At 45.5% G+C, this 26,125-nt stretch overlaps 1 protein-coding gene across 1 annotated transcript; it reads right to left on the bottom strand.

Annotated features, from left to right (window-relative positions):
• Positions 1-1,998: 1,998 nt before the first annotated feature.
• fh (fumarate hydratase) lies at positions 1,999-24,876 on the bottom strand. The gene is made up of 10 exons (XM_045712428.1): positions 24,683-24,876; positions 21,238-21,366; positions 20,666-20,776; positions 19,611-19,787; positions 19,010-19,192; positions 17,185-17,350; positions 16,607-16,810; positions 8,287-8,414; positions 5,115-5,268; positions 1,999-3,217 (listed from the first exon to the last, which is right to left on the bottom strand). Exons 1-10 carry the CDS (start codon positions 24,800-24,802, stop codon positions 3,075-3,077), a joined length of 1,515 nt encoding a protein of 504 aa, XP_045568384.1. The 5' UTR covers positions 24,803-24,876; the 3' UTR covers positions 1,999-3,074.
• Between the last annotated feature and the right edge of the window lie 1,249 nt (positions 24,877-26,125).

Genomic DNA, 26,125 nt, shown 5'->3' with positions numbered 1-26,125 from the left:
TGCCCGTGTTTACGGATTTGGGGTTGGACCTGGTAGGTTCATTGATAATTTGTGTGAGATTGAGGGCATCAAGCTTAGATTGTAGGATGGCCGGGGTGTTACGCATGTTCCAGTTTAGGTCACCTAGCAGCACGAGCTCAGAAGATAGATGGGGGGCAATCAATTCACATATGGTGTCCAGGGCACAGCTGGGGGCAGAGGGAGGTCTTTAGCAAGCGCAACGGTGAGAGACTTGTTTCTGGAAAGGTGAAATTCTAGAAGTAGAAGCTCGAATTGTTTTGGTACAGAACTCTGCAGGCTATCTCTGCAGTAGATTGCAATGCTGCCCTCTTTGGCAGTTCTATCATGGTGGAAAATGTTATAGTTAGGGATGGAAATGTCAGGGTTTTTGGTGGTTTTCCTAAGCCAGGATTCAGACACGGCTAAGACATCCGGGTTGGCAGAATGTGCTAAAGCAGTGAATAAAGCAAACTTAGGGAGGAGGCTTCTAATGTTAACATGCATGAAACCAAGGCTTTTAATTAGTAGGGTTCCAAGTAGCAGAGGGGTCCAAGTCCAATTGGCAAAATGGGTATAGTGGTCCAAGAAACTGGCCGATGGATCAGCTAACAGTCCAATATGCTCTAGATAGCTAGCAGGCCGCGGTTAGCAGAATGGGCCTTCAGGGGACATCACGCCTGAGGGGCCTGTTGGGATCCTCGGGCAGATTATGTCGGTATTCCAGTTGTGAAGGATCGGTGGGGTTCCGTGCCCCGTACCGGCAGTAGAAGGGGTTCCAGATATTGTAGCCGAGGAGTGGGCTTCAGGAGTAGCCCAGGAGCCCTCACCGGGAGATGGGCATAGCATGGGCTAGCTCCAGGCTAATTGGTGCTTGCTCCTGGATGGAAACGTTAGCCAGGAGTAGTTCAACCCGGGTTGCAGTTAGCTAGCTGCGATGGTCCAGATGAAAAGGTTCAGAGTTTGTGGTAGGAATCCCAGGGATATGGAGAGAAAAATGGGTCCGGTATGCTCTGGTTTGAAACGCGTTGTACGAACTGGCAAGAGCTTTCCGAGCTAAAAGGTTAGCTGATGACCGCTAGCAGTGGTTAGCTGACTGATAGCTGGTAGCTAGTAGCTAGTTAGCTAGCTAGCTTCAGTTGAGGGATTCCAGTTCCGATGTAAGTAGAAATACTTTAGAAGAAAAAACAGATCTACACCACATTGGTTGAGGCGGGTTGCAAGAGAGTATTTAGAAGTTGAGGTTTAGGAAAAATATTAAAAAGAATGCGGAGAAAAATATCTAAAAAGATATGTACATGGGATGAGACAAAGACATCATCAGGTGTGCTTGTCCAGAGTTACATTAAAACTGTGTTCTGTTGGGGAACCCTGTTGGGGGTACTGGAGGACCAGGGTTGGAGGTACTGGAGGACCAGGGTTGGGGGTATTGAAGGACCAGGGTTGGGGGTATTGGAGGACCAGGGTTGGATGTACTGGAGGACCAGAGTTGGGTAACACTGTTGGGGGTGCTGGAGGACCAGGGTTGGAGGTACTGGAGGACCAGGGTTGGAGGTACTGGAGGACCAGGGTTTGGGGTACTGGAGGACCAGAGTTGGGGGTACTGGAGGACCAGGGTTGGGGAACACCTTTGGGGGTGCTGGAGGACCAGAGTTGGGGAACACTTTTGGGGGTGCTGGAGGACCAGGGTTGGGGGTACTGGAGGATCAGAGTTGGGGGTGCTGGAGGACCAGGGTTGGGGGTACTGGAGGACCAGAGTCGGGGGTGCTGGAGGACCAGGCTTGGGGAACACTGGCCTACAGCAGCCAGGGCAGGGGATTCAGGACAGGCAGAGCTGTGACTGACACCAGAGGAGCACAGGGAGGATTGGGCTGGAAATGGCAACACTTCCTGTCGTAGATGTCGACAGTGAATCCTCTTCTATGGGTTCAGGATGGTTGCTGATTGAGTAGACTCCAAACTTATTTGAATGAGTTTGGATGAAAAACTCAGGAAACAGGGTTTGATGCAAAATTAGGATTTATTGTTTTTTTATTATGGCAAAATGGTACAGTACATCGAGGGATAGCTCTGTAAGAGCATTCAATTGTAGCTTCCTTGGGCAAAACAAATCACTTTCAGGCACCATGCAACTGGCCTTGGCTCTCTGGTGGAACACTAGTGTTGCCTAATTACCCTGTCCCCAGACCAATGACTTTAACAGGAGGCAAGGTGACTTGGGCTGGGGTGTACATGGGTTGGAGTCCCCCACTAGCAGTAGGCCAATTATTACAGGTGGACAAAATGTCATACTGAAGATTTCACTAAATGATACTCTCTTCCTTGGATCTAATGTCACACCGTATTCATTTAAAGACATAAATAGATGCATCTTTCTCAGAATGGGGAAAGACATAGTTCAGGAAATGCAGGAAGTGGATAAATGACCAAGATAATGCAGGAAGTGGTTAAATTACCAATATAATGCAGGAAAGTGGATAAATGACCAAGATAATGCAGGAAGTAGATCAATAACCAAGATAATGCAGGAAGTGGATAAATGACCAAGATAATGCAGGAAGTGGATAAATGACCAAGATAATGCAGGAAAGTGGATAAATGACCAAGATAATGCAGGAAAGTGGATAAATGACCAAGATAACGCAGGAAGTAGACAAATGACCAAGATAATAGCTTGAACATCTTTCTAAAAGGAAACCACGTATCCTTATTTTATTTAGATGAGAAACCCTTTTTACCGTAACATCTACTCGCCTTCACTGAAAAGAGTTAACTGGAAGTCCAATGTTGAACAAAATACAACAACAAAAAGGTGAAAGATAGTCACTTCCACGATCAGCAGTCATCTGTCCATAGATCACGTCTGTCTGTTCCTGCACTGAGGAACGGAACATCTAAATTGGCTCATTCATCCCCCTTCCTCCTCCTCCCCTGTAACTATTCCCCAGGTCGTTGCTGTAAAATAACAGTTGAAATAAAATACAACGCGTTTTCAAAAAAAAAAAAAAAAATGTTTTTATTTGTACAAAGACACAAAGACATTTATAACCGTAGACATTCTGCAGCGTGTCGGTGTTCTACTTGGGTCCCAGCATCTCATGCGGCTTGACCCATGCGTCAAACTCTTCTGCTGTCAGGTATCCTAGCTTGATAGCAGTTTCCTTGAGGTTTCCTCCCTCTTTGTGAGCCGTCTTGGCAATCTTAGCAGCTTTGTCATAACCTATTGAGAAGATAGAGAAGGGTCTGAATTCAGACGTTAAAAATACTGAAGCGTCATTAAGACTGATGACAAACCATGACCATTCTACTTCCTCAACTACCTCCACGTCTAAAACACTGAAGACCTGAGCCTCAGAGAATACAATTAAGGAACCAATAGCAGAACCTCGAAGACTACAGACGAGGTGATGTATGCGGACGTGACGGTTGGCGGTCCCGACAGTGAACTCCTGGGTTCTGTAAATGTCCCTATTCAAAATGGAGTGCAAAACGTCTGACCAGGGCCAAGAGGGGGAACCGGGTGCTGCTGGGGCTGATGGGAACAAGAGGCATCTGGTGTTTCCTACGTCAAGCTACTCCTTCAACACCGCTGTTGCCCTCTGGGGGGGGCGAGGGTCTCACTAACTCCTGTTAAACACAGGGTCTGACAGGGGAGAGGACATGACACTATCTCCACTCCCACCAGGGGACACCCTACACACTAAGCCACCAGACTCCCTACACACTAAGCCACCAGACTGCCTACACACTAAGCCACCAGACTGCCTACACACTAAGCCACCAGACAGAGGGGGGACTCCCTACACACTAACCCACCAGACTCCCTACACACTAAGCCACCAGACTCCCTACACACTAAGCCACCAGACAGAGGGGACTCCCTACACACTAAGCCACCAGACTCCCTACACACTAAGCCACCAGACAGAGGGGGGACTCCCTACACACTAACCCACCAGACTCCCTACACACTAACCCACCAGACTCCCTACACACTAACCCACCAGACTCCCTACACACTAACCCACCAGACTCCCTACACACTAAGCCACCAGACAGAGGGGACTCCCTACACACTAAGCCACCAGACAGAGGGTAGACTCCCTACACACTAAGCCACCAGACAGAGGGTAGACTCCCTACACACTAAGCCACCAGACAGAGGGTAGACTCCCTACACACTAAGCCACCAGACAGAGGGTAGACTCCCTACACACTAAGCCACCAGACAGAGTGGACTGTCCCAGTAGGACTCGATCTACTGCAGTAGACAGACTGACTGTGCTGTAGACCAAAACATCTAATTTACAATACTCACACTACAGTCTGGTGAATCTCAGCACTGCTGAAACTTGGGACTGTGACTTACTGCCCTCTAGTGGTTACAGGCGAAAAACAGATGGATAACCTGTTGATTTCTCCTGCAGTTGTATTCTGCACAGTAAATCAAATCAAATGTATTTATAAAGTCCTTCTTACATCAGCTGATATCTCAAAGTGCTGTACAGAAACCCAGCCTAAAACCCCCAAACATCAAGCAATGCAGGTGTAGAAGCACGGTGAGTAGGAAAAACTCCCTAGAAAGGCCAAAACCTAGGAAGAAACCTAGAGAGGAACCAGGCTATGAGGGGGGCCCAGTCCTCTTCTGGCTGTGCCGGGGTGAGATTATAACAGCACATGGCCAAGATGTTCAAACGTTCATAGATGACCAGCAGGGTCAAATAATAATAATCACAGTGGTTGTAGAGGGTGCAACAGGTCAGCACCTCAGGAGTAAATGTCAGCTGGCTTTTTATAGCCGATCATTCAGAGTATCTCTACCGCTCCTGCTGTCTCTAGAGAGTTGAAAACAGCAGGTCTGGGACAGGTAGCACGTCCGGTGAACAGGTCAGGGTTCCATAGCCGCAGGCAGAACAGTTGAAACGGGAGCAGCAGAACAACCAGGTGGTTAGGGGAGTCATCATGCCAGGTAAGGTTCCATAGCCGATCATTCAGAGTATCTCTACTGCTCCTGCTGTCTCTAGAGAGCAGGTATCTAGATCTTGTTCATGACTTTTTGGTACCCTGCTGTATGTCCATACACTACTTTGAAGCACATGCTTTACTACGACACGTACCTATGTGTGGGTTGAGGGCGGTGACCAGCATCAAGGACTCATTCATGAGTTTGTTGATCCTGTCGATGTTAGCTTCAATGCCCACCACACAGTTATCAGTGAAGGAGACTGAGGCATCTCCCAGCAGCCTTGCTGAGTTCAACACGTTCTTAATCTGGGAAGAGGAGGAGGAGAGAGGTGGAGTTACATTATGACTGAGGCATCTCCCAGCAGCCTCGCTGAATTCAACACTTAATCTGGGAGGAGGAGAGGTGGAGTTACATTATGACTGAGGCATCCCCCAGCAGCCTCGCTGAGTTCAACACTTAATCTGGGAAGAGGAGGAGAGAGGAGGTGTTAAGGCATCTGCATGCTTCCCATCCAAAACAGTTCTGAACAGTTTGTGCATACAGTACCAGTCAAATGTTTGGACACACCTATTCATTCCAGGGTTTTTTTTCTTTATATTTACTATTTTCTACATTGTAGAATAATAGTGAAAACATCAAAACTATGAAATAACACATATGAAATCAAGTAGTAACCAAAAAAAGTGTTAAACAAATCAAAATATATTTTACATTCTTCAAAGTAGCCACGCTTTGCCTTGATGACAGCTTTGCAAACCGTCGATGGCCAGTGGCACGTTGGAGAAGTGTGCTCTTCACGGATGAATCCCAGTTTCAACTGTACCGGGCCAGACAGCATTTATGGCTTTTGACATTATGGATCATAGTCTGCTGCTGGAAAAACGTGTGTGTTATGGCTTTACACCCCCTGCTATAATGTGGATAAAGAGTTACCTGTCTAACAGAACGCAGAGGGTGTTCTTTAATGGAAGCCTCTCCAACATAATCCAGTTTAGAATCAGGAATTCCCCAGGGCAGCTGTCTAGGCCCCTTACTTTTTTCAATTTTTACTAACATGCCACTGAATTTGACTAAAGCCAGTGTGTTTATGTGGATGACTCAACACTATACACGTCAGCTACTACAGCGACTGAAATAACTGCAACACTCAACAAAGAGCTGCAGTTAGTTTCAGAGTGGGTGGCAAGGAATAAGTTAGTCCTAAATATTTCTAAAATTTATAGCATTGTATTTGGGACAAAACATTTACTAAACCCTAAACCTCAACTAAATATTGTAATGAATAATATGGAAATTGAGGAGACTAAACTGCTTGGAGTAACACAAGATTGTAAACTGTCCTGGTCAAAACATATTGATACAACAGTAGCTAAGATGGGGAGAAGTCTGTCCATAATAAAGTGCTGCTCTACCTTCTTAACAACACTATCAACAAGGCAGGTCCTACAGGCCCTAGTTTCTACCTTCTTAACAACACTATCAACAAGGCAGGTCCTACAGGCCCTAGTTTCTACCTTCTTAACAACACTATCAACAAGGCAGGTCCTACAGCCCCTAGTTTTGTCTGACCTGGACTACTGTTCAGTCGTGTGGTCAGGTGCCACAAAAAGGAAAATTGCAATTGTCTCAGAACAGGGCAGCACGGCTGGCCCTTGGATGTACACAGAGAGCTAACATTAATAATATGCAAGTCAATCTCTCCTGGCTCAAAGTGGAGGAGAGATTGACTTCATCACTACTTGTATTTATGAGAGGTATTGACATGTTGAATGCACCGAGCTGTCTGTTTAAACTACTGGCACACAGCTCAGACAACCATGCATACCCCATAAGACATGCCACCAGTGGTCTCTTCACAGTCCCCAAGTCCAGAACAGACTATGCGAGGCACACAGGACTACATAGAGCCATGACTACATGGAACTCTATTCCACATCAGGTAACTGATGCAGCAGTACAATCAGATTTAGAAAACAGGTAAAAATACACCTTATGGAACAGTGGGGACTGTGAAGCAACACAAACATAGGCACACACACACACGATAATATAGGCACACATGGACTTAGTACTGTAGATATGTGGTAGTGGTGGAGTAGGGGCCTGAGGGCACACAGTGTGTTGTGAAATCTGTGAATGTATTGTAATGTTTTTTAAAAAAATTGTATAAACTGCCTTAAATTTTGCTGGACCCCAGGAAGAGTAGCTGCTGCGTTGACAGGAACTAATGGGGATCCATAATAAACCCCAGGAAGAGTAGCTGCTGCCTTGGCAGGAACTAACGGGGATCCATAATAAACCCCAGGAAGAGTAGCTGCTGCCTTGGCAGGAACTAACGGGGATCCATAATAAACCCCAGGAAGAGTAGCTGCTGCCTTGGCAGGAACTAACGGGGATCCATAATAAATACAAAGCATCGTCTTAGTCCACGGTGAAAGTGGCCTATTAGCATCGTCTTAGTCCACGGTGAAAGTGGCCTATTAGCATCGTCTTAGTCCACGGTGAAAGTGGCCTATTAGCATCGTCTTAGTCCACGGTGAAAGTGGCCTATTAGCATCGTCTTAGTCCACGGTGAAAGTGGCCTATTAGCATCGTCTTAGTCCACGGTGAAAGTGGCCTATTAGCATCGTCTTAGTCCACGGTGAAAGTGGCCTATTAGCATCGTCTTAGTCCACGGTGAAAGTGGCCTATTAGCATCGTCTTAGTCCACGGTGAAAGTGGCCTATTAGCATCGTCTTAGTCCACGGTGAAAGTGGCCTATTAGCATCGTCTTAGTCCACGGTGAAAGTGGCCTATTAGCATCGTCTTAGTCCACGGTGAAAGTGGCCTATTAGCATCGTCTTAGTCCACGGTGAAAGTGGCCTATTAGCATCGTCTTAGTCCACGGTGAAAGTGGCCTATTAGCATCGTCTTAGTCCACGGTGAAAGTGGCCTATTAGCATCGTCTTAGTCCACGGTGAAAGTGGCCTATTAGCATCGTCTTAGTCCACGGTGAAAGTGGCCTATTAGCATCGTCTTAGTCCACGGTGAAAGTGGCCTATTAGCATCGTCTTAGTCCACGGTGAAAGTGGCCTATTAGCATCGTCTTAGTCCACGGTGAAAGTGGCCTATTAGCATCGTCTTAGTCCACGGTGAAAGTGGCCTATTAGCATCGTCTTAGTCCACGGTGAAAGTGGCCTATTAGCATCGTCTTAGTCCACTGTGAAAGTGGCCTATTAGCATTGTCTTAGTCCACTGTGAAAGTGGCCTATTAGCTTTGTCTTAGTCCACGGTGAAACTGGCCTATTAGCATTGTCTTAGTCCACGGTGATATCAGTTCTTACCATCATTGGCTTGAAGACGTTCAGCTCAAAGTGTCCGTTGCTGCCTCCGATAGTCACAGCCACGTTGTTTCCCATAACCTGGGCTGCTACCATGGTCATGGCTTCACACTGGGTGGGGTTCACTTTCCCTGGAAGATATACATTCACACACAGTTCAAACCCCGGGGTTAAAACCCCGCGGTTAAAACCCCTGCGGTTAAAACCCCTGCGGTTAAAACACCGGGGTTAAAACCCCTGCGGTTAAAACACCGGGGTTAAAACACCGGGGTTAAAACCCCAGGGTTAAAACCCCGTGGTTAAAACCCCGTGGTTAAAACCCCGTGGTTAAAACCCCGTGGTTAAAACCCCATATTACTTAAAACACATATTGGTTAAAACACACGGTCGACCCCTTTTGGCCTTTTTCCCCTGCTGGACATACTGTTGTTGTTTTACTGTTACAAACTGTTCTATTTGTGCAAATAAACTAAACCCAGTCCAAGGTAGAGCTGTAACGTTCCACTAGCTCCAATCACAACCTGTACCACAACAATACAGCTGAACAGAGGTCAACAACATGACTTCTGAGGGGAGGGTAAACACTGGACAGCACCACTTTCAAGGCTCTCAAAAAATGTCAAGGCCGTCTTCAGTAGAAAGAAGACTCTAATCATCCCATCAACACGATCCCTTCATGTCATGAACGTAGGTTCCTTACCTTTTGAAATCCTCCAGAAGTATTTGTCAACATGTTATTGTGGGGGGTAGTCTGACTAAAGGCAGGTTGTGGGTAGCTAGAGAGGTAGTCTGACAAAGGCGGGTTGTGGGTAGCTAGAGAGGTAGTCTGACTAAAGGCAGGTTGTGGGTAGCTAGACGGTATAAAGTAGAGGTCAAGGAGGGGGAAGAAAAGGCCTGGACAAAAATACGTCTTGAAACCTGACCCACCCTAGATGTGTCATGGATGATTTCTGACAGCTGGGAGTTCGGTGGGGGTCATGTACAGTGAGGGGGAAAAGTATTTGATCCCCCTGCTGATTTTGTACGTTTGCCCACTGACAAAGAAATGATCAGTCTATAATTTTAATGGTAGGTTTATTTGAACAGTGAGAGACAGAATAACAACAAAAAATCCAGAAAAACGTTTGTCAAAAATGTTATAAAATGATTTGCATTTTAATGAGGGAAATAAGTATTTGACTCCTCTGCAAAACATGACTTAGTACTTGGTGGCAAAAACCTTGTTGTTGGCAATCACAGAGGTCAGACGTTTCTTGTAGTTGGCCACCAGGTTTGCACACATCTCAACTCGAACCGTCAGCTCCCTCCACAGATTTTCTATGGGATTAAGGTCTAGAGACTGGTTAGGCCACTCCAGAACCTTAATGTGCTTCTTCTTGAGCCACTCCTTTGTTGCCTTGGCCGTGTGTTTTGGGTCATTGTCATGCTGGAATACCCATCCACGACCCATTTTCAATGCCCTGGCTGAGGGAAGGAGGTTCTCACCCAAGATTTGACGGTACATGGCCCCGTCCATCGTCCCTTTGATGCGGTGAAGTTGTCCTGTCCCCTTAGCAGAAAAACACCCCCAAAGCATAATGTTTCCACCTCCATGTTTGACGGTGGGGATGGTGTTCTTGGGGTCATAGGCAGCATTCCTCCTCCTCCAAACACGGCGAGTTGAGTAGATGCAAAAGTGCCCCATTTTAGTCTCATCTAACCACAACACTTTCACCCAGTTGTCCTCTGAATCATTCAGATGTTCATTGGCAAACTTCAGACGGGCATGTATATGTGCTTTCTTGAGCAAGGGGACCTTGCGGGCGCTGCAGGATTTCAGTCCTTCACGGCGTAGTGTTTTACCAATTGTTTTCTTGGTGACTATAGTCCCAGCTGCCTTGAGATCATTGACAAGATCCTCCCGTGTAGTTCTGGGCTGATTCCTCACCATTTTCATTATCATTGAAACTCCACGAGGTGAGGTCTTGCATGGAGCCCCAGGCCGAGGGAGATTGACAGTTCTTTTGTGTTTCTTCCATTTGCGAATAATCGCACCAACTGTTGTCACCTTCTCACCAAGTTGCTTGGCGATGGTCTTGTAGCCCATTCCAGCCTTGTGTAGGTCTACAATCTTGTCCCTGACACCCTTGGAGAGCTATTTGGTCTTGGCCATGGTGGAGAGTTTGGAATCTGATTGATTGATTGCTTCTGTGGACAGGTGTCTTTTATACCGGTAACAAACTGAGATTAGTAGCACGCCCTTTAAGAGTGTGCTCCTAATCTCAGCTCGTTACTTGTATTAAAGACACCTGGGATCCAGAAATCTTTCTGATTAAGAGGGGGTCAAATACTTATTTCCCTCATTAAAATGCAAATCAATTTATAACATTTTTGACATGAGTTTTTCAGGATTTTTTGTTGTTGTTATTCTGTCTCTCACTGTTCAAATAAACCTACCATTAAAATTATAGACTGATCATTTCTTTATCAGTGGGCAAACGTACAAAATCAGCAGGGGATCAAATACTTTTTCCCCCTCACTGTACATGACTCTCAGCTGTCAGAAATCATCCATCATGCAGCTGGGAGTTAGGGTGGGGGGGGGTCATGCAGCTCTGTTCTAACAGCTGGGTGGGTGGGGGGGGTCATGCAGCTCTGTTCTAACAGCTGGGTGGGGGGGTCATGCAGCTCTGTTCTAACAGCTGGGTGGGGGTCATGCAGCTTTGTTCTAACAGCTGGGAGTTAGGGTGGGGGGGTCATGCAGCTCTGTTTTAACAGCTGGGAGTTAGGGTGGGGGGGGTCATGCAGCTGGGAGTTAGGGTGGGGGGGGTCATGCAGCTCTGTTCTAACAGCTGGGAGTTAGGGTGGGGGGGGTCATGCAGCTGGGAGTTAGGGTGGGGGGTCATGCAGCTCTGTTCTAACAGCTGGGAGTTAGGGTGGGGGGGGTCATGCAGCTCTGTTCTAACAGCTGGGTGGGGGGGTCATGCAGCTTTGTTCTAACAGCTGGGAGTTAGGGTGGGGGGTCATGCAGCTCTGTTTTAACAGCTGGGAGTTAGGGTGGGGGGGGTCATGCAGCTGGGAGTTAGGGTGGGGGGGTCATGCAGCTCTGTTCTAACAGCTGGGAGTTAGGGTGGGGGGGTCATGCAGCTGGGAGTTAGGGTGGGGGGGGGTCATGCAGCTCTGCACTAACAGCTGGGAGTTAGGGTGGGGGGGGGTCATGCAGCTCTGTTCTAACAGCTGGGAGTTAGGGTGGGGGGGTCATGCAGCTCTGTTCTAACAGCTGGGAGTTAGGGTGGGGGGGGGGTCATGCAGCTCTGTTCTAACAGCTGGGAGTTAGGGTGGGGGGGTCATGCAGCTGGGAGTTAGGGTGGGGGGGGTCATGCAGCTCTGTTCTAACAGCTGGGAGTTAGGGTGGGGTCATGCAGCTCTGTTCTAACAGCTGGGTGGGGGGGTCATGCAGCTTTGTTCTAACAGCTGGGAGTTAGGGTGGGGGGGTCATGCAGCTCTGTTTTAACAGCTGGGAGTTAGGGTGGGGGGGGTCATGCAGCTGGGAGTTAGGGTGGGGGGGGTCATGCAGCTCTGTTCTAACAGCTGGGAGTTAGGGTGGGGGGGGTCATGCAGCTGGGTGTTAGGGTGGGGGGGGTCATGCAGCTCTGTTCTAACAGCTGGGAGTTAGGGTGGGGGGTCATGCAGCTCTGTTCTAACAGCTGGGAGTTAGGGTGGGGGGGGGTCATGCAGCTCTGTTCTAACAGCTGGGAGTTAGGGTGGAGGGGGTCATGCAGCTGGGAGTTAGGGTGGGGGGGTCATGCAGCTCTGTTCTAACAGCTGGGAGTTAGGGTGGGGGGGGTCATGCAGCTCTGTTCTAACAGCTGGGAGTTAGGGTGGGGGGGGTCATGCAGCTCTGTTCTAACAGCTGGGAGTTAGGGTGGGGGGGTCATGCAGCTCTGTTCTAACAGCTGGGTGTTAGGGTGGGGGGGTCATGCAGCTCTGTTCTAACAGCTGGGAGTTAGGGTGGGGGGGGTCATGCAGCTCTGTTCTAACAGCTGGGAGTTAGGGTGGGGGGGGTCATGCAGCTCTGTTCTAACAGCTGGGAGTTAGGGTGGGGGGGAGTCATGCAGCTCTGTTCTAACAGCTGGGAGTTAGGGTGGGGGGGAGTCATGCAGCTCTGTTCTAACAGCTGGGAGTTAGGGTGGGGGGGTCATGCAGCTGGGAGTTAGGGTGGGGGGGGTCATGCAGCTGAGAGTTAGGGTGGGGGGGTCATGCAGCTGAGAGTTAGGGTGGGGGGGTCATGCAGCTGGGAGTTAGGGTGGGGGGGGTCATGCAGCTCTGGTCTAACAGCTGGGAGTTAGGGTGGGGAGGGGTCATGCAGCTCTGTTCTAACAGCTGGGAGTTAGGGTGGGGGGTCATGCCAGCTGGGAGTTAGGTTGGGGGGGGGGTCATGCAGCTCTGTTATAACAGCTGGGAGTTAGGGTGGGGGGTCATGCAGCTGGGAGTTAGGGTGGGGCAAGACCACTGGGACAGATAGATAAAACACAATAACTAAGGTACTATGCCATCTGTGGTATGTCCAAATACTGTTCACTCTTTCAGTGATCTCCTTCACTCCTTTCCTACTTTAATAATGTCTCCTTAATAATGTTTATATATCCTGCATTACTCATCTAATATGTATATAGTGCATTCTATCCTATTCTACTGTATCTTAGTCTATCTATTACTCATCGCATATGTATATACTGTATTCTATCCTATTCTACTGTATCTTAGTCTATGTATTACTCATCTCATATGTATATACTGTATTCTATCCTATTCTACTGTATCTTAGTCTATGTATTACTCATCTCATATGTATATACTGTATTCTATACTATTCTACTGTATCTTAGTCTATGTATTACTCATCTCATATGTATATACTGTATTCTATACTATTCTACTGTATCTTAGTCTATGTATTACTCATCTCATATGTATATACTGTATCTTAGTCTATGTATATACTGTATTCTATTCTACTGTATCAGTCTATGTATTACTCATCTCATATGTATATACTGTATTCTATTCTACTGTATCTTAGTCTATGTATTACTCATCTCATATGTATATACTGTATTCTATTCTACTGTATCTCAGTCTATGCTGCTGTCATGACGTTGGCCTCTGAGTACAGGGAGGACAGTTGACCCCCTCCCCCCTTTGCACCATCCCCCAACCTACCTTCCCCCACCCAGGCCCTGTGTGAAAGGGTTGTAAAAACTCTAAGAGGAGAATCTCTTGCCACATGGCCCATAGAGAGACACAGGAAATTCTTCCAACTCACAGAATTGGGGAGCCAAGCGATATTTGTGTTCTGGAGAAGGTATGGAAGATTGGTGAAGAATCCAGCTACGAACTGGTCCGCTTGGTACAATTTTGTGATACTCAGAAGAGACAATATAGCCATATTACCATAAAACGGTTTATATAATAGCCTCAGCCTTGAGACTTGAATCCATATGGTTGTATAGAATGTATTAATAAGGATAAAGCTATTTGTAATACATTGAGATGCTATGTACTGATGTTAATGTGATAGAATTATATTTCTGTACCAAGCTTAACTCAGTCATCGGCACGCCCCCAGGGACACAGACAGGACCAGGTGTCATGTGACATGTTCACTATAAAACTACCACCCTGATCTACTTTCTTCAGACCCGGCCTCCACTCCATTGCGAGTTAGCCAATAGGTTTGACCATCCAAGTACTCTACTGAAAGTGAACTATACCACGTGGTTAACTTTTAGACTATTGATACCGACAGAATTAAGAACAAGTCTTTGATATTAATTATTAGTCTGCAGCTAAGTAAATTATATCATTGAACGTGAAGACCAACGAAACATCCATTCTATGACGATATTAATTAATGTCGCTTTGAAAGATCCATTCTAACCGAGAGAGAGAGAGAGAGAGAGAGAGAGAACTTTCCAACAGAACGACGCTCCAACACGGATCCCGATGACACACTGAGCGTAAATATATATTGATTGCAATTGTTCTCAAATGAGTGAGCGTTCATGTGCGATTGATTAGCATGTCAATGGTTAATAATAATGAACTCTGTGTACCTCCTCAGCTGAACGTTTATGACCCATTGTTAACCTGTTTAGGATAGGGGGCAGTATTGACACGGCTGGATAAAAAACATACCCGATTTAATCTGGTTACCACTCCTACCCAGTAACTAGAATATGCATATACTTATTACATATGGATAGAAAACACCCTAAATTTTCTAAAACTGTTTGAATGGTGTCTGTGAGTATAACAGAACTCAAATGGCAGGTCAAAACCTGAGAGATTCCTTTACAGGAAGTGGCCTGTCTGACCATTTCTTGAAAATCTTTTCCATCTCTATCATTTACTAAGGATCTCTGCTCTAACGTGACACTTCCCACGTCGTCCATAGGCGCTCAGAGCCCGGGAAAAACAGAATGTCGTCATTCCAGCCCCAGGCTGAAACACATTATCGCCTTTCTCAAGTGGCCGATCAAGGGACACTGGGCTTATGCTCGTGACCCCGACCGCCCCCGCCTTTGGGATTTTTTCCTCTGTTTGCCGAAAAGGAGATTCCCTGTCGGAATATTATCGCTTTTCTACGAGAAAAATGTCGTAAAAATTGATTTTAAACAGCGGTTGACATGCTTCGAAGTACGGTAATGGAATACTTAGAATTTTATTGTCACGAATTGCGCCATGCGCGTGACACTTCTTTACTATTTCGGATAGTGTCTGGAACGCATACGAACAAAACGCCGCTATTCGGATATAACGATGGATTATTTTGGACCAAACCAACATTTGTTATTGAAGTAGCAGTTCTGGGTGTGCATTCTGACGAAGACAACAAAAGGTAATCAAACTTTTATAATAGTAAATATGATTATGGTGAGTGCTAAACTTGCCGGGTGTCTAAATAAGCGAGCCCGTGATGCCTGGGCTATGTACTTAGAATATTGCAAAATGTGCTTTCACCAAAAAGCTATTTTAAAATCGGACATATCGAGTGCATAGAGGAGGTCTGTATCTATAATTCTTAAAATAATTGTTATGCTTTTTGTGAACGTTTATCGTGAGTAATTTAGTAAAATGTTAGCGAATTCCCCGGAAGTTTGCGGGGGTATGCTAGTTCTGAACGTCACATGCTAATGTAAAAAGCTGGTTTTTGATATAAATATGAACTTGATTGAACAAAACATGCATGTATTGTATAACATAATGTCCTAGGGTTGTCATCTGATGAAGATCATCAAAGGTGAGTGCTGCATTTAGCTGTCTTCTGGGTTTTGGTGACATTATATGCTGGCTTGAAAAATGGGTGTCTGATTATTTCTGGCTTGGTACTCTGCTGACATAATCTAATGTTTTGCTTTCGTTGTAAAGCCTTTTTGAAATCGGACAGTGTGGTTAGATTAACGAGAGTCTTGTCTTTAAATGGCTGTAAAATAGTCATATGTTTGAGAAATTGAAGTAATAGGATTTTTAACGTTTTGAAAATCGCGCCACAGGCTTGCAGTGGCTGTTACGTAGGTGGGACGAATTCGTCCCGCCTAGCCTAGAGAGGTTAACAAGACACCAGCCATGCCTGTTTAGACCACTAGGGCACATTACTCTACCAATTCTTTGTGACGATAATTACTGTTTGTATACTTTCTGTGAATTAATTAGTTTAGTAAATAAATGATTTTAAGACAATTGATGTATGGATGATTTTAGTAAAGACTGGGTTCGTGCAGATACAACAATTTACGACGTTTGGAATGAGACTGGACGCGAGGTAAAATACACCATTTAAACCAGAAGATAATCGGCCTATACTATAATAGAATATAATATATAATGTTATAATATAGGAAAATTATATTAGGAAAATTATAACTTTGTAATCTGAATATTTTCCTTGGTGCCCCGATCTCCTAGTTAATTACAATTAAACGATTAATCAGTTTAATCGCGTGATAATAATTACAGGGAGTTAATTGATAAACATGTCTTCAGTTTAATAGTACCCCAAAGACACGACACTGCTATGACATTGCTCGTCCATATATTGATATATTCTTAATTCCATTCCTTTACTTAGATTTGTGTGTATTGGGTTTATGTTGTGAAATTGTTAGATTACATGTTAGATATTGCTGCACTGTCGGAGCTAGAAACACAAGCATTTCGCTACACTCGCAATAACATCTGCTAAACACGTGTATGTAACCGATCGAATTTGATTTGACAGTGAACTATATCGTGATGTGCTTGACAACAAAATGGTGAAAACCAGACGACTACGGAAACTCACCAGGCATAATGCTGCTACCAGGCTCGTTCTCAGGCAGACAGAGTTCTCCAAGGCCAGAGCGGGGCCCGGACCCCAGGAAGCGGATATCGTTGGCGATCTTCATCATACTGACGGCCACCGTGTTCAACGCTCCGCTCAGTTCCACCAGAGCATCGTGGGCCGCCAGAGCCTCAAATTTGTTAGGAGCAGTCAGGAAAGGCAGACCTGGAGACAGGATATGACTTCATGTAGACAGGTCTGGATAACATTAGAAACGATTCAAGGTTGACAGAGTATGTAATGTCTGACTTACGCTAACAGCTGGGAGGGAAAACTGTAGCCACAATGCAAACCCTCTGACAGAACCAAGTGACTTGGTGTACAGAGAAAACAGGAGAGAGCCTAGTACAGAACCCTGGGGGACACCAGTAGTGAGACATTAAAGAGGACCCAGTACAGAGCCCTGGGGGACACCAGTAGTGAGACATTAAAGAGGACCTAGTGCAAAGCCCTGGGGGACACCAGTAGTGAGAAAACATGGACCCGACATGACTATGATAACCATTATGAAATGTGTGTGTGTGTGTCCCCTCCTGTACCTGTGAGAGAGGCGACACTAGCAGCTACTTTCTCAGCGAAGCCGATGCGCGTGTTGAGGCCTGTGCCCACGGCAGTACCTCCTGCTGCCAGCTCATATATTCTGGGCATGGCCGTCTTCACTCGCTCAATACTGTACTTCACCTGCTGCACGTACCCGCCGAACTCCTGTAAAAACGTAGAGAAACAGGACCGATAAAAGGTATTTCTACCAGTCAACTTTTTTTTTTTTTTAATGGTTCATTAGGATAGTTTGACATATAGCAGACTAGTGTTGTACGCACAGTACACCGAAAACATCTGTACAAAAAAAAAAAAACGGGTCGGGTACAACATTTTTTGTTACTTTCGTTTCTTCTATCGAAATGTGTCTCACGTTTGGAAATAAAATAAAATGTATTGAAATTAATTAATTTGTCCCGAGTTGATCATAAACCATCAACAGTTACTCGTATTCCCTGCAACTTCCTCAAGAGGCAACGGCAAGGGAAAGCCCGTCTGTGTGGTGTGCTTATGTCTACCACTTTGTGTAGCCGTTAGCATGCTAATGACAACTGTCTGCTGGTAGCTGGAAAGGCTAATGAGGTGATAATGCTAATGACAAACGTCTTCTGGTAGCTGGAAAGGCTAATAAGGCTAATGATAAACATCTTCTGGTAGCTGGAAAGGCTAACGAGGCGATAATGCTAATGACAAACGTCTTCTGGTAGCTGGAAAGGCTAATGAGTCGATGAGGCTAATGACAACTGTCTGCTGGTAGCTGGAAAGGCTAATGAGGCGATAATGCTAATGACAACTGTCTGCTGGTAGCTGGAAAGGCTAATGAGGCGATAATGCTAATGATAACTGTCTGCTGGTAGATGGAAAGGCTAATGAGGCGATAATGCTAATGACAACCGTCTGCTGGTAGCTGGAAAGGCTAATGAGGCGATAATGCTAATGACAAACGTCTTCTTGTAGCTGGAAAGGCTAATGAGGCGATGAGGCTAATGATAAACGTCTTCAGGTAGCTGGAAAGGCTAATGAGGCGATAATGCTAATGACAACTGTCTGCTGGTAGCTAGAAAGGCTAATGAGGCGATGAGGCTAATGATAACCATCTTTTGGTAGATGGAAAGGCTTTCCCAAAAACCTTCTCAATTAAAAGTTAACTACAACGTGGCCCATGCCTACCTGGCAGAATGACATCATGATTATTATTTACATCAATCCAGTGGCCATTTGTTCTGTAAAACTAAATACAGTGTGACTGAGAGCGAAACGCTGCTTTCTCTGCCATGGTATCATTTATGGTATTGAGTATCGTGACAACACCATATCACAGAGACAGACACAAAGACTATCACATTCTCACTGGCGTCCCAGAGACGACGGCACAGCGTCCTGTACCTGTCCCAGGCCCTGTCCCAGAGACAACGGCACAGCGTCCTTCACCTGTCCCACAGACAACGGCACAGCGTCCTGCACCTGTCCCAGAGACAACGGCACAGCGTCCTACCTGTCCCAGAGACAACGGCACAGCGTCCTGTACCTGTCCCAGAGACAACGGCACAGCGTCCTGCACCTGTCCCAGAGACAACGGCACAGCGTCCTGCACCTGTCCCAGCGTCCTGTACCCGTCCCAGAAACAACGGCACAGCATCCTGTCCCCACCCCAGCGTCCTGTCCCTGTCCCAGCGTCCTGTCCCTGTCCCAGCGACGACGGCACAGCGTCCTGTGTGTGTGTGTGTGTGTGTGTGTGTGTGTGTGTGTGTGTGTGTGTGTGTGTGTGTGTGTGTGTGTGTGTGTGTGTGTGTGTGTGTGTGTGTGTGTACACGTGTACTGTACCTGTCCCAGAGACAACGGTACAGCGTCCTGTGTGTGCGTGCGTCCGATCTTGATGATGTCTTTAAACTCCACAGCCTTGGCGTGCAGGGCGTCGTGGAGGTGCTGTAGACCAGGCAGCAGAACCTCGTGGACCTCTTTGGCTGCTGCGATGTGCATGGCTGTGGGGAACGTATCGTTGGAGCTCTGCAAGAGTATACAACTACAGGTCCATTCAAATGCTCTGCAAGACCCAACTATTTACATTAATTACAGATTGATTGATATTTAAAAACTCTTTACCTGAGCTTTTCAGATACCCATAAATACAAACATTTAACTAAACGCTGCCGCCCGTTACCCTTCTGAGGGCAAACGCTGCCTCCCGTTACCCTTCTGAGGGCAAACGCTGCCTCCCGTTACCCTTCTGAGGGCAAACGCTGCCGCCCGTTACCCTTCTGAGGGCAAACGCTGCCGCCCGTTACCCTTCTGTTACCCTTCTGTTACCCTTCTGAGGCTCCAAATAAAACAGTCACTAGCTACTTCTATCTGGGTGAAAAACAGTTTATTTCCTTCTTCAACATTTTGTATGAAATGAGAAAGTGTTTCTGAATGGTTAGCGTACCTGGCTTTTGTTGACGTGGTCGTTGGGGTGAACAGGGTCCTTGCTCCCCAGCTTCCCTCCGAGGATCTCGATGGCCCTGTTGCTGATCACCTCGTTGACGTTCATGTTGGACTGAGTTCCTGAACCGGTCTGCCACACCACCAGAGGGAAGTGATCATCCAGCTTACCAGCTGCCACCTGGTCCAAGGGACATGGACATCAGACCAGAGAGGACAACCTGCCTTAGTCTGATCCAAGGGACATGGACATCAGACCAGAGAGGTCAACATGCCTTAGCCTGGTCCAAGGGACATGGACATCAGTTAGTACAGAGAGGACAACATGCCTTAGTCTGGTCCAAGGAACATGGACATCAGACCAGAGAGGACAACATGCCTTAGTCTGGTCCAAGGGACATGGACATCAGTTAGTACAGAGAGGTCAACATGCCTTAGTCTGGTCCAAGGAACATGGACATCAGACCAGAGAGGTCAACATGCCTTAGTCTGGTCCAAGGAACATGGACATCAGTTAGTACAGAGAGGTTAACATGTCTTAGTCTGGTCCAAGGGACATGGACATCAGACCAGAGAGGACAACATGCCTTAGTCTGGTCCAAGGAACATGGACATCAGACCAGAGAGGACAACATGCCTTAGTCTGGTCCAAGGAACATGGACATCAGTTAGTACAGAGAGGACAACATGCCTTAGTCCGAGACCAGTACCAAGGCATTCATCAGTAGAATGAGGGCACCATGGCTAAATGTAACTAGTAGGTCTAATGTAGCTAGCGAATAGCTTGATCCCAGATCTGTTTGTGCCGTCTTGCCAACAACACAAACAGGTCTGGGACCAGGCTAGGTAGCAAGGTCTAAGTGCTCTGCTTTTTGCTCAGTACTGTATCAAATGCTATAGCTATTCTCTACAGCAGTGGAAGCCTAATGTTTAGAATCAGACAGGTACCCAGGCTGATCTGTCTAATCTGTGAACTCCCTCTCTCCCTCTCTCTCCCTCCCTCCCCTGTAGTGGTGTTGTTGTTGTTGTTAGTGTCGCTGTTCACCCTGTATTAGGCACCTCATCAGCAGCCTGCACGATGGCATCAGCCAGCTTCGGGTCCAGTCCATAGTCCTTGTTGACCTCTGCAGCAGCCCTCTTCAGAATCCCGAAGGCTTTGATCACCTGGATCTGTTGGGACGAGGAAAGGAAGCGGTAGTGAGGACGTGGGGAGCTACGATGAATTTACTGTTACACAAGGATACACAAGAATACGTGAAGTAACCTTTAGTCTGATCTGAATCTGGGATAATAGGACAGGAAACGTTGCAAGGATGTGTGTCCAATTTGTAGTGAGAGCTAGCCACAGCCAGCGGGACTGGTGACCCACAGCCAGCGGGACTGGTGACCCACAGCCAGCGGGACTGGGGACCCACAGCCAGCGGGACTGGGGACCCACAGCCAGCGGGACTGGGGACCCACAGCCAGCGGGACTGGGGACCCACAGCCAGCGGGACTGGGGACCCACAGCCAGCGGGACTGGGGACCCACAGCCAGCGGGACTGGGGACCCACAGCCAGCGGGACTGGGGACCCACAGCCATGTCTCAAGCTACAACTTGATAGATGAAGTAACATTTAGTCTGAACTTACTGGCATTCTCTCTGACGGTCCTCCGATCTTGAAGTTCATGGTGGACCGGACTGTCTGAGCCCCATAATACTTGTCAACTGGCACCTTCAGCTCTCCAAAGGTGTCTGCTTCAATTCTGTACTCTGAAGACTGAACAACAACATCGAGACAGTCAAACAGCAAAGATGAAAAGTCAGTCGGGGTTACTTGACGGCGGCTAGCTACGTGGGTTACTTGACGGCGGCTAGCTACGTGGGTTACTTGACGGCGGCTAGCTATGTGGGTTACTTGACGGCGGCTAGCTACGTGGGTTACTTGACGGCGGCTAGCTACGTGGGTTTCTTGACGGCGGCTAGCTACGTGGGTTACTTGACGGCGGCTAGCTACATGGTTATTTAGTTAGAGAGGCATAATCTCAACAACAAAAAAGTAGTAGCTAGCTTATAGACTTGCTTTGTTGACATTTGAAAGCTAACCTCTCTCAAGACTAAACAAACAAAACGGTTGTTTCTCAGGCTGACCTATCAGGTGTTTAGATACAGAACTCCTAGCTAAAATTGTAGGTAAAACAAAATAAAAAAAATAAAAAAAAGTGTTGGTATGCAGTTTGCCAAGTACCTCGACTCCTCCACGGAGTTGAGAGTAAACTGTTTATTTTTTTTAAATGAACCTCTAGGGCTGTGGAGGTCATAACATTTTTGGCAGCAGGTTATTGTCATGCAAAAAGTAAGCCGGTCTAACAGTAATTTATCGTTAATTAAAACGTTTAGCATCTCCAGGCCTCCAGCATACAAGCCGCTGATGAGCGCCATTGGAACATCTACAGTTAAAATAGTCTAATAAATTAATTTAAAAGATACACCATCACAACACAGCCATTATATATTTTAATCAGAAACATTATGATATGTAGAAAATGTATTTCAGAAGAACAGAATATATGTGTTGGTCTACTGTATGTTATCTGGCAATTTTCCATGATATAGACTGTAGGCTTGTTCATCACACAGAGTTACACATGGAGTAAATTTAGAAAGGCCCACTGTGTAACGTGCAGAAACAGGTGCAGGGGGAAAGACGTGGAATCTGTATACACTGGAACAGAGAACGGAGGCTGCGCACATTCCCCTGTCCGTTTCCTAGGTTACTTTGGTTTTATAACAGAACATGTGCTTTGAGAAATAAATTTAAAAAAATAAAAATAAAAAATAAAACTCATTTCCCTCCATGCATCAACCACTGTTTGAGGAGCTCTCGCTGCCCGACAGGAGATATTCCACCCAGTACTCTGTATGCCATGGGCTCTCAGATCTTCCATCAGCTACCCAGTACTCTGTATGCCATGGGCTCTCAGACCTTCCATCAGCTACCCAGTACTCTGTATGCCATGGGCTCTCAGACCTTCCTTCAGCTACCCAGTACTCTGTATGCCATGGCCTCTCAGACCTTCTGTCAGCTACCCAGTGCATAATTTGGATAATCAAGTGAAATCTGTACGGTAACAATCGATAGTAAGATGTTTCCGCAACAAAACATATTTCACTAAACTGTTGACAGCCAGTCTGCCTGCTCGAGTAAAATTTTACTCATACTTAAGTAAAATTAAAGATACCTTAAAAGAAAATGACTCAAGTAAAATACTACTTGAGTAAAAGTCTAAAAGAATATGACTCAAGTAAAATACTACTTGAGTAAGTCTAAAAGTATTTGGTTTCAAAATGTACTTAAGTATCAAAAGTAAAAGTATAAATTCATTTTTAATTCCTTATATTAAAGCAAAACAGACGTCACAATTTTCTTATTTAATTATTATTATTTATTTTTTGTGCAATTTTCCTGTCCTGCTAAGCATTCAAAATGTACTTTTGGGTGTCAGGGAAAATGTAAGGAGTAAAAATTACATTATGTTATATAGGAATGTAGTGGAGTAAAATGACATTTTATATAGGAATGTAGTGGAGTAAAATGACATTATGTTATATAGGAATGTAGTGGAGTAAAATTAAAAGTTGTCAAAAATATAAATAAAGTACAGATACTAAAAAAAAAAATACTTACGTAAAAATAATTGAAAGTACTACTTAAGTACTTCACGCCACTGAGCACAGGGTAACCAGTCCATCCACTACACATAATAAAGGTTTATACTCAAAAGGTGATTGCTGGAATGTGTTTAATTTTAGAGTATAGGCTAGACCAATGATGTACCAAAGACATCTTAAAATCAGTTTTGTTTTATGTTTTTCCTGCACTTGGTAATATGTGGTAGGCTATGTATTGTATAAGGGCACAATCTTTTTAATTCAGCTGTTTCTTTCGGCTTGGGCTCATAAGCTCTATGTCTATGGCTGTTTTCAACTAATCATCACAGTGTCCAAGTCCAGAACAGATTATGGGAGGCACACAGTACTACATAGAGCCATGGCTACATGGAACTCTATTCCACATCAGGTAACTGATGCAGCAGTAGAATCAGATTTAAGAAACAGATTAAAAACACACCTTACTGGACAGTGAGGACTTTGGACACACACACACACCTGGATTGTGTTGTAGTAGAGTAGTGGCCGGAGGGCACACAATGTATTGTGAAATCTGTTATAAAATGTATTTCAATATTTAAAAAAATATATAATGGTATTATAATGTATATTACTGCCTTCATTTTTGCTGGACCACAGGAAGAGTAGCGGCTGCCTCCTTGTATGTTGAAATTCAACAGTGTGACTTGTGATGAGACTGTTCACAGAAAGGGAGCCTAGATGTTAGAGAGGAGCGAGAGGAGTCTTCCACTCTCTGATTCCTAGGGGCTACTGTTACCCCTGACGTTACCTCGTACCCCTCTGCACACTGACTCCTAATTTACTCCTTGTATAGCCTCGTTATTGCTATTTTATTGACGAACGTTAACTATTTGCTTTTTATTTATTTTTTAATTTAGGACATTTTTCTTGCGTTTGCTCTATGTATTGTTGGGATAAATAAATAAATATAATTGTTGGGATAAATAAACTTTGATTTGAATTCCGTGTTACTTGGCTAGTAAGTTATGTAGTGAAAGTTAGCCCATTAGCACGCTAGCTAGCAGATAAAGTTGTAAACAGACTTTGACCTTCTGCTAGCTTGACAAGATAACATTAGCCAAATGACAAGTTAGCTTACTGCTTGCTACCAGAATATTGCTGTGAATATTTGTTGTTTCATGTTTGAAAGACTACGTTTGTTCTAAAACGCACAATTACTACATTCGTGTAAAGCTAGATAGCAAAGTGGCTAACTATTCATTCATTATCAGCTAATACCGATAGCTAGCCCGTTAGCTAGCCCGTTAGCTAGCCCGTTAGCTAGCCCGTTAGCTAGCCCGTTAGCTAGCCAGTTAGCTTGGCTAACTAATAAGGTCATTTTTGCGGGCCTGCGATGGCCCTAAACAACTGTGTCTAATCTCCGAAAAGACAAAAACACGTACCATTCTGGAAGATATGAGGATAACTCCTGCTACAGGACTGTACTTTGTGTTGTCAATGTTCCTCTGTAACGCCTGGAGGTTACAGTTAAATCGCTGGACGTTTCTCAAACAGCGAAACATTGCGTCTGATCAGCTGTCACTTCAGACCAGGGAGCAGAGCGGAACCAAAATGAGCTAACAACAAGCCTGTGTTAACGCGGGCGGAAACATATATTTACAACATTTCTTGTGCATGGGGGGATAATTTAAAGCAGCACACCGAATAAAAAAAAGCAGTATAAAATGTTATACTACATTTGACTGTCTTCGTGCCTTTGAAACAATTGACGTTGTTTGATATTATAGTATTTGTCATTACATTTTTAGGTCTTTTGGTTTGTCAAAACTAGTGTTGGGTAAATGCAAATGTGTAAAGCAATCATGTAGCCTGTATAGTCGCTAGTGGACGCTATTTACATGTCTTTTAACGGATCTCCAAGACAGGTCAGTAAATAGCGGACACTAGCGGATTTCCAGGCTAGAAATCATGCAATGTTGAGTCCTAAAATGCTATCTCTAATTTATTTATTTTATTTTATTTCACCTTTATTTAACCAGGTAGGCAAGTTGAGAACAAGTTCTCATTTACAATTCAGTTATCTCTAATAACTGAAAGGCACAGAGGGATACCAATTTAATTGTCTTTAACTTGAATTTATCCAATGAGGATTTTTAGGCTAAGTTGTTTTAAAGCCTTTGTGTGTTGTTTGTTGGTTGGTAAAAAAGAGCTTGAGCGGAGTCCCCACATCAGTTTTTCGGAGTTGTCACAAGTCCTGCTTTTACTTGGGCAGGAAAATAAAAGTAAGGCATGTGATCTATCAGAAATTGTGCCATGGAATTATAGACGACTTCAAATATTGTCAGTAAAAGTATGCCTCACTTCTGTCATCATTAAGTGCTTTGAGAGGCTCGTTAAGGATCATATCACCTCTAGACCCACTTCAGTTTGCTTACCGCCTCAATAGATCCACAGACGATGCAATCGCCATGGCATTGTACACTGCCCTATCCCATCTGGACAAGAGGAACACCTATGTAACAATGTTGTTCATTGACTATAGCTCAGCATTCAACACCATAGTACCCTTCAAGCCCATCATTAAGTTCGGGGCCTTGGGTCTGAACCTCGCCGTGTGCAATTTGGTCCTGGACTTCCTGACGGGCCGCCCCACCCCCCAGGAAACAACACCACTATGCTGATCCTCAACACAGGGGCCCCACACGGGTGCGTGCTCAGCCCCCTCCTGTACTCTCTGTTCACCCATGACTGCGTGGCCAAGCACGCCTCCAACTCAATCATCAAGTTTGCAGACGACACAACAGTGGTAGGCCTGATTACCAACAACAGCCTACAGGAAGGAGGTGAGGGCCTTGGCGGAGTGGTACCAGGAAAATAACCTCCCT

The sequence above is a fragment of the Salmo salar genome, unplaced genomic scaffold, assembly GCF_905237065.1.
Source record: "Salmo salar unplaced genomic scaffold, Ssal_v3.1, whole genome shotgun sequence".
In the NCBI taxonomy this organism is placed as follows: domain Eukaryota; kingdom Metazoa; phylum Chordata; class Actinopteri; order Salmoniformes; family Salmonidae; genus Salmo; species Salmo salar.
Note: the sequence above shows the minus strand (reverse complement) of the source record. Positions and strands in the feature narration are given on the sequence as shown.

Excerpts from the sequence above, each read along its gene's own strand:
- fh (XM_045712428.1), bottom strand. The coding sequence starts at position 24,802 with ATGTTTCGCTGTTTGAGAAACGTCCAGCGATTTAACTGTAACCTCCAG. Across the intron at positions 8,415-16,606 it reads TGGTAGCAGCATTATGCCTG|GGAAAGTGAACCCCACCCAG; the intron begins GTGAGTTTCCGT and ends TATATCTTCCAG. Across the intron at positions 5,269-8,286 it reads ACGTCTTCAAGCCAATGATG|ATTAAGAACGTGTTGAACTC; the intron begins GTAAGAACTGAT and ends TCCTCTTCCCAG.